General features: G+C 40.3%; 1 protein-coding gene across 2 annotated transcripts in view; it reads left to right on the forward strand.

Moving 5' to 3' along the window:
- Positions 1 to 12,577, forward strand: part of RAB3C (RAB3C, member RAS oncogene family) — a 293,347-nt gene that overhangs the window by 35,613 nt on the left and 245,157 nt on the right. For both annotated transcript variants that reach the window (XM_009208455.3, XM_003899700.5), the window contains exon 2: positions 96 to 323. In XM_009208455.3, coding sequence (XP_009206719.1) covers positions 96 to 323 — 228 coding nt within the window. The remainder of the gene's footprint in view (positions 1 to 95; positions 324 to 12,577) is intronic.

A 12,577-nucleotide genomic window follows, 5' to 3' on the forward strand; every position in this document is an offset into this window, starting at 1 on the left:
GGCAAGGCCAATAATGAGTATGCTGCTAGCTTCATATCAAATGAGGGTCTGATTCACACCTCTTTTGTTTTTGTTTTGTTTTGTTTTTATCACAGATGGCCTCTGCCCAAGATGCCAGGTATGGCCAGAAAGACTCCTCTGATCAGAACTTTGACTACATGTTCAAATTACTCATCATCGGCAATAGCAGTGTGGGGAAAACATCTTTTCTATTCCGTTATGCAGACGACTCCTTTACATCTGCATTCGTCAGCACAGTTGGGATCGATTTCAAAGTAAAAACTGTATTCAAAAATGAAAAGAGAATCAAGCTTCAGATTTGGGTAAGTGTCTTTGAACTGGCAGTGTTCTTCTGGCTGGGGTGTTGAACATATCCATGTGTAAGGGAGAAACTTTCTGCCTTGTTCTATCCCTAGGGCATCCACAAGCCTCAATTTCCAGCCTCTTTGCTGCAGCACATTCTGTTTCAAAGAAAGTAGTGGTGATGCCTCTTTAAGATATGAAGGGTGAATTATTATGCCTTGTTGTCATGTGGTGCTCTATCTTGGTGGTGGTGGAAGGAAAACTTTGGCTCTGCCTTTTATGATCTGTGTAACCTTGAGAAAGTCTGTGACTCCTCTGACATTTTTGTAATCTATAAAATAGGCTACGTAGATCTGGGCTTTTAGGTCACAGAGAGCAGCCTTTCCTGGGCATTTTAAAGAAAAAGATAAACAACCAAATATAGGAAAAGTGTAGGTTTACACCCTTCATAAAGCTCCAGATAGAACTTCAAAGATGGTCTATTTATACTGTGCAAACTGTTTTCAACTCTAAGAGCTATGTTTATATATGCAAATAAAACAAATGAAATGAAATATTTATTTGAAACAGGGTCTTCACCAAGTAGAAGGTTCTCCCAAAGTTTTGAGACCATTTGGCTAGCTTTTTGCCTCTTACCCCCAGAAGAAGATCAGAGGTAGCTTAGCCAAACTGGTGGGATAAATTTAGGAGACCAGTGAGCAAAAAACAGAGGAAAATGTATGTGGATAGCAGGTCCAAGGCAATATAAAAGATGAAGCAGCCAATTTAAAAAAATGGTTACACCAAAAAAGACTGATGTAGTAAATATTTTATGGCTATCATAATATGTACATAGGAAGAATGTTTCTACAGTAAATTTTGGCATCTTTTTCCTATTCCTTTGTACCTCTGCCACTCAAATTGATTTGCTCTGTAATCAGGCAGTTCCCAAGAGGTGTTTTCTACCTCCTTCTGAGACATTTACAACAGCTACTACCACTTGGTGCTGGTGCCAGGACTGATCAGTAGGACTGACAATAAGCCTCCCTTCATAAATATGGAAAGCTAAAAACAAAAAACAAACAAATCCCAGAGTAGAGGATTTTAACTTTTTTAAAAAAGAAAACAGCCCTTTATTTAAAAATCTGTATAAAGTGAATGACCTTTAAACATCTTAAAGGTCTTATTAAAGTAGAAATTTAAAGTAAAAATTAAAGATGCAGGTATATACACAGACAGGTACCTTCTTAGGTAGCTTACAATAGGCCGTTACTGTTTTACTTATTCTAACTCTAGAGTCTTTCAAATCTCGTTATAATTCACAGGCATGCATCACATAAGAACTTGTACAAGTAGGCCTTAGGCTGGGCATATTCCCTGCTCCATCATTCCCCAAAGGCATTTTTATTGGGAGTGTTCCTCTTCAGAAACTTGACCTCAATTAATGTAGATACCAATCTCACACTCCTCTGTATGGACACAGAAAAAGCTTTGTCCATTGCTTCATGTATGGGTCCTGATTCATTCTCTTCCTTTTAAACTGCAGGCAACCCAATTGTTATCTGATACATTTGATATTTAGTTTTAAGAAAGGTTCCTTAATTCTCAGGGGCTTTGGTGAATGGAAAATTAAATTAATTTGGAAACTATACATCCCTTAACTCCATGACAATGTTCTTTTTGCTAATATGAAAGAACAATCATTCCTCTGGTTGATAGCCCCACTTTTTCTTCTCTTCTTTTTGTTGTAGAGATAATTAAAAATAGTTGTTAGAATCATTTAGATAAAACATCAGCATGGTGTGTTAAGCCAGTCTTATAATTTCTGGCAAATTTTCAGTGTAGGTTTTTGACAGAAATTCTTTGTTGAGGTACAAAATTATCTAACTTTAATGTAAATCAGATATATTTCAAATAATATAAATTATTTTTCACACTTAAAAATATTTTCTTTAAAGCAATGCTGGTCCCTAGCCAGTGCTAATTCACTTACCTTTTTTGGGGCATTGAAATAAGTTATTTATGTCTACATCTCACTTCTGGATGAATATAGCTCTTCTCTGGCCAACCAAAGCTCAGATCCCTGAGCTGCTTCTACTCTAATACCTCCTCATGCTGCTCAGTTTCCGTAAGTTCACGAAAAAGTCTCTGAAATGTTATTCTCTCCAAATTTGTCTCTGATCTTCCACAATCCACTAGATTCTTAAAAAAATAAAACTCTTTAAGTGTATAGACAGTCAGGCCTGAGACCTCATTCTAGGGCCTCCATTCTCCTGCTCTGTGGATGCCCACACTCCCATCAGGGTTCAGTCACTTGGGAATCCTTCACTTTTCCCCCTTCGTCAGTCACAATAGTAGATTAATGACCATTAATATTATTGCAATAAAAACATAATCCAATTTCTTCCTCTTTAGGTACATTAGGAGCCCCTAAGTCATATCTGATTCTAAGAGTGTGAAAATTGGTTTTACAATAGTATATATAATAGTGTATACTATTATATATACTATTGTGGTCTACTAGATTGTGAAACATTTAAAAGAAGTACAACGCAAAGATTTTATGCTTATGGAACTTGCAGTATAGTTAGAAAGGGAAATTAATACTTATTGAATAATTATGTACTTCTACAAGCAAATACTAAATTGTATAAATATGATGCATAGCTAGCATTTATTGAATACATAGCATATGTTAGGCATTATCTATGCCTTATCTCTAATTCTCACAACCAAACTTTTAATTTATTACTGTCCTATTTTACTTGAGAAATTTGCATATAGGACAGTTAAATAAATTAAATAACTTGTTCAGGGTTGCACATAGTGAATGGCTAAGAGGGGATTCCAAGCTAGGTCTATCACATTCTAACACTGCTCTAATTGAGAGTCTTCTTGAATATGGTGGTGGTTTTTTTTTTTTGAAGATGGCAATCTTGAGTGATGCATCTGGGATGTTGAAAATGTTTTTGAAAGAGTTCACATTGGAGGCATGCAGGAGACGAAATAATGAGGAGCAACAGTGGTATGCTTAAGTATAGGCATTCCTATAATAATTCCGGGAATCCTTGCATTATGCTATAATGTAAGTGTGCTGGAAAATATTTAGTTGTAGGTAGTTATGATTGTTTAACAACTCTCACAAATCACTTATTTGGAAATATATTTAGCACTGGTGGCTTGTCATCTCATTGTGCTTTAATAACCAAGCAGTGAACTGCTCTTCCCAATTTATTGTATTTTTATGCATTTATATTATGTGTAACTAATTCATTAAAATCCACATCATCTTCATCCTAGCCTATTATACATTTCAAAGAAAAGAGGCAAAATGGTTTCACAGTATGAAAGTCATCATGGGTTAATACACTATACCATTTTCTCTACCAAGACAGGTTTCAGACATTGATTTAGTTCGGATCACTCTATTCATTTTAAACTGCTCCCAGATAGAACCGCCAAGTTAGGAAACCAAGATATAGAGAGGCTAAGTGATTTGACCTTACCTTATAGTTAGTACTAGAGCGGAGCCTAAAGTCCAGGTCTCCTGCTAGCTGGGCTAGTCTGATTTCTACTACATTATACTTCTTCTCAAGGTAAGTGTTGTATGACAAAAATTGTAATAAATCTCAACCTGGTTGTCAGTGGAATCCTCCAGCTATAGAAAAATCAAACTTGAGGCCAGTTTTCAAGTAGCATTTTTGTTTTTATTTTTATTTTTTTGAGAAGGAGTCTCACTCTCTCTCCCAGGCTGGAGTGCAGTGGTGCAATATCAGCCCACTGCAACCTCTGCCTTCCAGGTTTAAGCAATTCTCCAGCCTCAGCTTCCAGAGTAGCTGGAATTACAGGTGTGTGCCACCACACCTGGTTAATTTTGATATTTTTAGGGGAGATGAGATTTCACCATGTTGGCCAGGCTGGTCTCAAACTGCTGACCTCAAGTGATCCACCCACCTCAGTCTCCCAAAGTACTGGGATTACAGACATAAGCCACCATGCCCAGCCTCAAATCGCATTTTTGCTACATCAGGAAGGAAGATCCTGAGTGGGAAACCTCTCTTTGTTTTCTATTTGATGGTTTGCTTTCTTGTCATGCACTGCATAGGGATTTTCTGATTCTTCAAACTGGATTAGTAGATTTGCAACAGTCCACATTCAAATAAAGCATTTTAACAAGTAACAGACACATTTATACTTCCCGAATGTGTTACACCTCCTGTCTGTGGAAGCAGGAAAGAATGGGAGGGTCAGAGTACGCAGGGTTCAGATTAGCTAGTTTGAACAATTTCAACGGGCTCTGGGACACAGGAGCGATCCCCCAGTTGCCTGGCACTTAGTAAGTCCTGGAGCGGTTAGGGCAGATGGATAGTGGCCCAGAGTGTGAAAGCCCTGAAATGGAGGTGGTTGAGAGTGTGTGCTCTGGATTGGTTGGTTTGCCTTTGAAAAGAGTGCTCCGGTAAGTTGTTTACTATCTCTAGAAACTGGCTAATCCTGGGAGGGTCAGTCCCACCAGAATCAGTGAGGCCCCAAATGTCAAAGCATCAGAATACAAAAAATAAAAAATCTAAAAATAAAAGACACGGTTAATACAGAGGGAAAGTTCTTGGGGCCTCAGGAGCAGTCTCTGTCACTAATTTCACTCTGACAAATGCTGTGATTCCCAAGTCTGTTACTTCAGGATTGGCACATTTTTGGGTCTCAGTATTTGGAGACCTAGTACCTTGAGTCACGAAAAGATCTGACAGATTTTCTGGCTCAACCTTCTCATTTGATGATACTACTAATAATAGCAACATTTATCAAGCCCAGTGCTGACACATAAAGTAAGCACTTTATGTTTCTATGCATTTTTAAATTTATTTTTTGCAACAACCAAATAAACCAAGGTGGTATTATTAGCTCTCTTTTATAGCAAGGTGGTATTATTAGCTGTCTTTTCTCTTAAACAGAAAACCAGAAAGACAAAGTGATTTGCCCAAGGTTGTAGTCACAAGCAGGATTCCAACCTGGACACTGAGTCCGAAGCCGATGTACTTCACCACATGGTAGAAGAGATCCAGGGAAGCCAAGTGATTTGTCAGAATTTTCAGATCTGATATTAAATTCCACATATTTTAATTCATAGCGAGTACTTTTTCTGTGCTGTATAATTACTCAGTATCTTTCAGTAGTTTTTATGACCTGTCCAAGATATTATTTATAGTTATAGAAAAGAACCAGTTGTTTTGCTTGGAACTTGCTATCTGGCAGCATGAGCACTTTGTGCATTATCTGTTTTGTGTTTAAAACACATAGATATGCACAGAAGGAGGGACTGGAGCACATTCAACTAACTTCTTCCTGCACATTTCTGGAATGCTGTTTCCGCTGTTGGAGAATGTGCATATAAAGAAAAGGGCGTGAAAGAAGGAGTCTAAGTAAAATGGTATCAATACCTACAGGAAAATATTTCAGCCTATAATCTTTGCATTTGGTGCTCAGGTGGCCTAGTCACCCTGCCCATTGATTCCAGGATAACATTCAGGTCCTCTGGTCTATTTATAAGGAAACAACACTTTCTGCCCAGGCGAGCTTCTTAAGAAAACCACCGAAGCCAGTGACAGCTGCCAAGACCATTCTTGGTGCTGTCATTTGTATGCTCTTTTCCCCCATCACATTTCTTCTAACTTAGCATCTGCTTTTCCTGAGAGATTTAGAAAGGCAAGATTTAGTTTTACTCCTGAGAGGAAACTGATACTGTGTCTGAAATGTCAAGATGCCTGAAAACATTCACTCTTGTCAGGCAGCTGAACGCAGGAGCTCCTACATCCCACTGTGTTTAACCACTCTTCTCAGCATTGACAAAATACAAAGGATGGTACAGACGTTGTTCCTGGCTTAATAGAGCTTACCAGCTACATGGGAAGATAGGAAAACGAACGTAGAAGAAAGGATCAACCTGCGGATCAGTAACTGCGTTCTGCCACAGGGTAGAGTGGCCTCGTGGCTTGAGCAGGGACTTTGGAGTCTGGGGACCCAGAGTTCAGATGCTGCCCCTGATTCTCACTAGGGTGTGACCTCAAGCCCTGACTTCTCTGTGCTTCCATTTCCTCATTTGTGAAGTGGGGGAAAATAACACCTACCCCTGAGCTGTTAAGTATTTGCTATTGTAAATTATACTTAGTTCAAAACTAGGCATAAAACAGGCACTCACTACATGTTAGTTTTCTTCTTTTCTAAAAATAGTATACCGAAATTCAGACTTTTGTATTCAATTAAGTAATTTAATTGAAGCCAATACTTGTTGGTGCCTACTATGTGCCAGGCACTGTGCTGGGCGTTGGGCATATAATGGTAGAGCACACCAAGGGTCTGCCATAAGGAGCCACAAAGAGATGGAATTCCACTGCTGCTATAAATGGTCCAAAAGGCCTGAGCACAGCACACCCAGGGAGGAGGCCCAACACCGTCCTGGGGACTCTGGAAGGTTTCCTGGGTGTATCTATATCTGAGCTGAGAACTGACTAATGGAAAAGAATCATTTGTTCATTCATTCACTCCCTCCCTCCCTCCCTCACTATTTACTGAGTTTTTACTATGTGCCAGATACCATGGAGGAATTAAGGATTGAAAGTAAACACACACAGGAAATACAGAGTGTGGTAAGTGCTGTGGAGAACTAAGCAGAGCCCTCTGATAAATGGAAAACAACAGGCTGGGCGCGGTGTCTCACGCCTGTAATCCCAGCACTTTGGGAGGCCGAGGCGGGCAGATCACGAGGTCAGGAGATTGAGACCATCCTGGCTAACACGGTGAAACCCCGTCTCTACTAAAAAAAGAAACACAAAAATTTAGCCGGGCGTGGTTGTGGGCGCCTGTAGTCCCAGCTGCTCCGGAGGCTGAGGCAGGAGAATGGCGTGAACCCAGGAGGCGGAGCTTGCAGTGAGCCGAGATCGTGCCACTGCACTCCAGCCTGGGCGACAGAGCAAGCCTCTGTCTCAAAAACAAACAAACAAACAAACAAACAAAAACAACAATGGGAAGGGGAAGGCTATTTTAGGTGATCAGTGTGGATTGATACAAGATGCTAACTGAGCTAACAAAGCCTGATTTTCCTCCCATTTTGCCCCTATTTGAGCAGAGGTGGATTGATACTGTTGGGGCTTGAAGCTTTACAGTTTGCCAGTCCTCTTTAAGGAAAAAGATACACAATGTCTTCCTTATGAAGAAGTGACAGAAAGCAGGTGACCATACAAACACATTGCTAAAGCCCACTTGGAAGGTACCCAAAGCCTAATCTTTAATCAGTTTCACGGAAATCCACCTCTACTTCTGTAGAAAATTTACCTGTGTGTCTATAGGGACTGAAAGACACATGTGGGAGATGGGAAACATTGACAACAACTAGAACCAAAGAGCAATGTATAGTGAAACATGCAGGCAAAGGTATGTCAAGACAGTGGGATAAAGAAGAGGCATTGGGGCAGGGGACCTGGATTTGAGACCTCTCTCTGTAACCTTGGGACAAATGACTTCACCTTTCTGGGAAGCAGTTATCTGATCTGTCAAATGAAGAGGATCCACTCAACTGAAAAAAAAAAAAAAAAAAAAAACCAACCCCTAACTGGCTTTCAGTGATCCCTAATATGCCAGGTACAGCTGTGTGTAGTAAGTTTTCTAATCCTCACAAAAGCCCTGTGAGATAGACGCTGTTCTTGTCTTTAGTTTACAGATGAGTAAACTGAGGCACAGAGTGTGTGAATACCTTGCCCAGGGTCACATAGACAAGAAGTGGCTAGCAGATCTGAGTGTGTACCACCCAGCTTTGGAGCTTTTTCTCTTAATCCGTTCTGCTGTACCCTTTCTCTATAAGTACAACATGAGTAATTGCTCTCGAGCAGCCACTGTGCATATTTTATTTGTAATGCTAGAAATTTTATTTTTAACCTCGAAATGTTGGTATTAATATTGCTCTTTATAAGGTAAGAGGAAACCAAGACTCAGAGTGCTTAAATAATTCCCCCCAGTCACATAACTCTTTCTACTGCTTATAGAGTAACTTCAAACCTTATAACTGATTAAAATAAGCAATCAAATGGTAGCCAACAATCAATAGAGGAAGAAGTTTTTTCCAGGAATATATCAGGTACAAATGGACAAATCATGACATTATATTCCATCCAGATTGATCTCTTTCGTGATCCTTTAGTCAGCCCAATTCCTACAGGACTTCTATCCCAAGACTGCTAAGCAGCTCTCAAAGCTTCTAAAAGTTTAAATACCGGCCGAGCATGGTGGCTTATGCTTGTAATCCCAGCACTTTTGGAGGCTGAGGCGGGTGGATCACGAGGTCAGGAGTTTGAGACCAGCTTGACCAACATGGGGAAACCCCATCTCTACTAAAAATATAAAAATTAGCCGGGTGTGGTGCTGTACGCCTGTAATCTCAGCTACTCCGGAGGCTGAGACAGGAGAATTGCTTGAACCTGGGAGGTGGAGGTTGCAGTGAGCCGAGATCACGCCATCGCACTCCAGCCTGGGTGAGAGAGTGAGACTCTGTCTCAAAAAAAAAAAAAAATTGGAATACCATAGTTTTGGTAGCAGAGAACGGCAGTTCTGTATAACTGAAGTTCCAGATAAGTAAAGCTTCAAATTGTGAGAACTTGAAACAAATTAAATCTTGTAATGAAAATTCTTTTTTTTTTTTTGAGACGGAGTCTTGCTCCGTCGCCCCGGCTGGAGTGCTGTGGCCGGATCTCAGCTCACTGCAAGCTCGGCCTTCCGGGTTTACGCCATTCTCCTGCCTCAGCCTCCGCGTAGCTGGGACTACAGGCGCCCGCCACCTCACCTGGCTAGCTTTTTGTATTTTTTAGTAGAGACGGGGTTTCACCGTGTTAGCCAGGATGGTCTCGATCTCCTGACCTCGTGATCCGCCCGTCTCGGCCTCCCAAAGTGCTGGGATTACAGGCTTGAGCCACCGCGCCCGGCCGAAAATTCTTTCAATATGTGCTGCACATTTGTTTATCATAGGGGAAAAAAAGAACATGAAAGGTAAGCCAACTTGACGCTCAGGATTATCAGTATCTGATGATGTTTTCTGTATACTTAGTTCCACTTAGTATGTTTTCTTTTCTTTCTTCAGTGTCAAACTGTCCCTCTTCATGTTTCTAGCTGCTTTCCTTTCTCATTCTAATTTTTTACTTTCATTATGTTTCTTTTTTCTTATAAACCATGTTCATTGTCATTTGTTAGCCAAGTTGAGAAGAAAGTGGCTCAATATGTAGGTATGAAGATCTTTTAAATTAGTATGCATGAGGTTTGTAGTTAGGGCACTAGGGATATCTAATTTAATCTCATAGAAGCCTCCCTTTGCACTGTTTTGTAATCTTCATAAATTTACCAACCAAAATGTTTAACCTGCCTAAACACATTGGTGTTACTTTTATATTAGGCCTACTCTAGACTTACTTGGTTCTAAATCCCCTTAAGACAAAAATATCACACAGTAGTTTTGTGATCAAGAATGGGCTCCAAAGCCAGGCCGTCTGAGTTCAAATTATGGCTGTAAGATATATGGATATTATGACCTTGGGCAAGTTAATTAACTTCTCCATGACAGTGTTTTCATCTGTAAACTGGGGACAATAATAATACTTTGCTTATAGTTTTACTGTAAGTTGAAATAAAACGATATTTACCAAGTTCTTAGCGCAATACCTGGCATATAGTAAGTACTTAAGAAACAAATCATTATTTCTCTCAACAGCCTTTATTTTATGGGCCAAACCTACTTAACGCCATACTTTCTGCAACAGCAAGTAGTAGTACTTTTCTTGGTAAATAAATTGCCAGTTTGCAGGCAGGTATTTATATGAAGAACTTCAATTTTGGTGTCCTGAAGTAATGATGTATACAAGCATATTGACAAGGTGGCATATTTTCTGGACACCTGGATTCCTCTCACCAACCAGTGGTAAATTTTAATATGCTGGTGTTTTGGAGCCATCTGTGCATCTAAACAGAGTCATCAACTGCACAGGAGAGGCAAACCCATACAGCTTATTTATTAAATGCTCATAAAATTGATGCCCTGGCTTAGAGCAAAACAATTATAAATCATTGGATCCACAGAGAGCTGTAATTCACATACTGGAATATGATTTCCTCAGGATATTGCCTAGTGATGTCAGCAGCTTCTAGTCTAAGATGTGAGCTGTGTGCACTCCACCAGGTCACCTGTAGTTATTTTTCTATTGATTCATTTATAGTTATACTGAACTGACCAGTTGTTCTGGCATTAAACACTGCTTAAATTCAGTGCAAATTAAGCATTTAATTACCCCATATTAATTTTTCAAGCCAGACTTAAGAAAAAAGTACAGCATTTTCCTAGTTGGATAGTACTTATTTTCAGTAGTAGGCGTATTCTTCTTTTTCCTTTTGCTTTTCCTTTCCTAACACTAATTTTGCTAGTACTGAACATTGCCACTGTGGCAGCTGAACAGCGAGATAAGAGATAGCAAATGTGAGCATCACTTGATACAAATCACTTTGCTGAAGGGGCTGATGCATATGAAGAGAGGGAAAGCAAGGTCTCCATCTTGTTTTACAATCTCTGGAAGCAACTAAATCATTTAAAAATGTTTACAAAGCACTGGGGCCAGGTGCAGTGGCTCACTCATGTAATCCTAGCACTCTGGGAAGCTGAGGCAGGTCAGGAGATTGAGACCATCCTGGCTAACACGGTGAAACCCTGTCACTACTAAAAATGCAAAAACTTAGCTGGGCCTGGTGGCAGGTGCCTATAGTCCCATCTACTTGGGAGGCTGAGGCAGGAGAATCCTTGAACCTGGGAGGCAGGGATTGCAGTGAGCTGAGATCATACCACTGCCCTCCAGCCTGGGCAATGAAGCGAGACTCCGTCTCAAAAAAAAAAAAAAAAAAAAAAGTTTACAAAGCATCATGTGAAAAACAATAGATAAACAATAGAAAAGTACAAAGAAGACATAAAATAAAAAAAGAATTGAAGTAGGTAAAGTATGAGACAGGGTTCTGGAGAGAAACAGAGGATAATTTTAGGGAGTTTAATGATTTTACAAAGATGTGTGCAGGGCTTCGGGAAGTAATAAAGGAAGATGCAGGCTCCAGAGCTATCATCAGAGAGTCATTACTATCCCCTTGAACTGAAGGGAACAGAGAAAGAGCAGTTAGGAAAGAACTGTAGCTGTAGTAATAGGAGAAGGACATTACATTAGAGCCTTGGCCTTTTAGAACACAGCCGCTGCCAATCAGCAGCTCATCACGGAAGGGGCCGCAGATGCCTTGGACCTCTCATTCGTCCCACCTTCTGATGTTTTGCCTGTACCTCCCATGGGCTGAACGCACCTTGAGGTTAGTGGAACAGGGTAGCAACTGCTCTGTTTTAGCGGTTCACAAAAGTTAGTTTCCAGGAGCACAGGGTAGGGTGAGATTTGGTAAGGAGTGGATCTGGAAGGCAAAGAAACATATCCAGCACAACAAAGAAGGGCTGGGATTCAGAGGGGGCCTTCCGCCTTGCCAGGCTGAGCGCACCCCCTGCTGCATGAGCAAGGTTCCCACACAACAACAGCCGACCCACACTGGCCTCTGACAAACATGTTTCCCCCAAAAGAGCAAGTCAATGTGTTTTTTATAAAGGGCTGGGCGTGGTGGCTTATGCCTGTAATCCTAGCACTTTGGGAGGTGGAGGTGAGAGCATTACTTGAGTCCCCAGGAGCTCAAGACCAACCTGGGAAACAGTGAGAACCCCCACCTCAAAAAAAAAAAAAAAAAAAAAAAAGGCCAAAAAAAGTGTAAGTTTTTTAATTTTAAGAAAATACTTCAAAATAATATTACTTATTATAATTAAATTCTTCTTGCTGTTTTGGTAATCCGGTGGATGGTAGATTTTTTAAAACTTTTTTTTGTTGGAGATGGCAATCCTCTGTCAATTACCCATTTGTATTTATTTATTAACATTATTTTGGTTTTGGAAGCCCAAATATCTGGGACTCAGTGATGTGGAGAGTGGTATAGACCCCCTTGGGCTATGTATAACTGGACAGTATAAAGGACGCAGCTAGAGAGCCAGGCAGGGGCTGTATTTTAGTCAAAAAACTCCTGGTGCAGCTTAAGGCACCAGACATTTATGAATGACTGCAGTGTACTACACAAAGTGCTAGGCCATGAAGGAGAGGGAGCCAAGAGTTTTTAAGCTTCCTATCTTCTAATAACTTATTAAATAATGACATAGAAACAGGCGTCAAAATAAACAGAAGACCAGCCAAATTAGAACAGG

This window comes from Papio anubis, chromosome 5 (assembly GCF_008728515.1).
Source record: "Papio anubis isolate 15944 chromosome 5, Panubis1.0, whole genome shotgun sequence".
NCBI classification, from domain to species: Eukaryota; Metazoa; Chordata; class Mammalia; order Primates; family Cercopithecidae; genus Papio; species Papio anubis.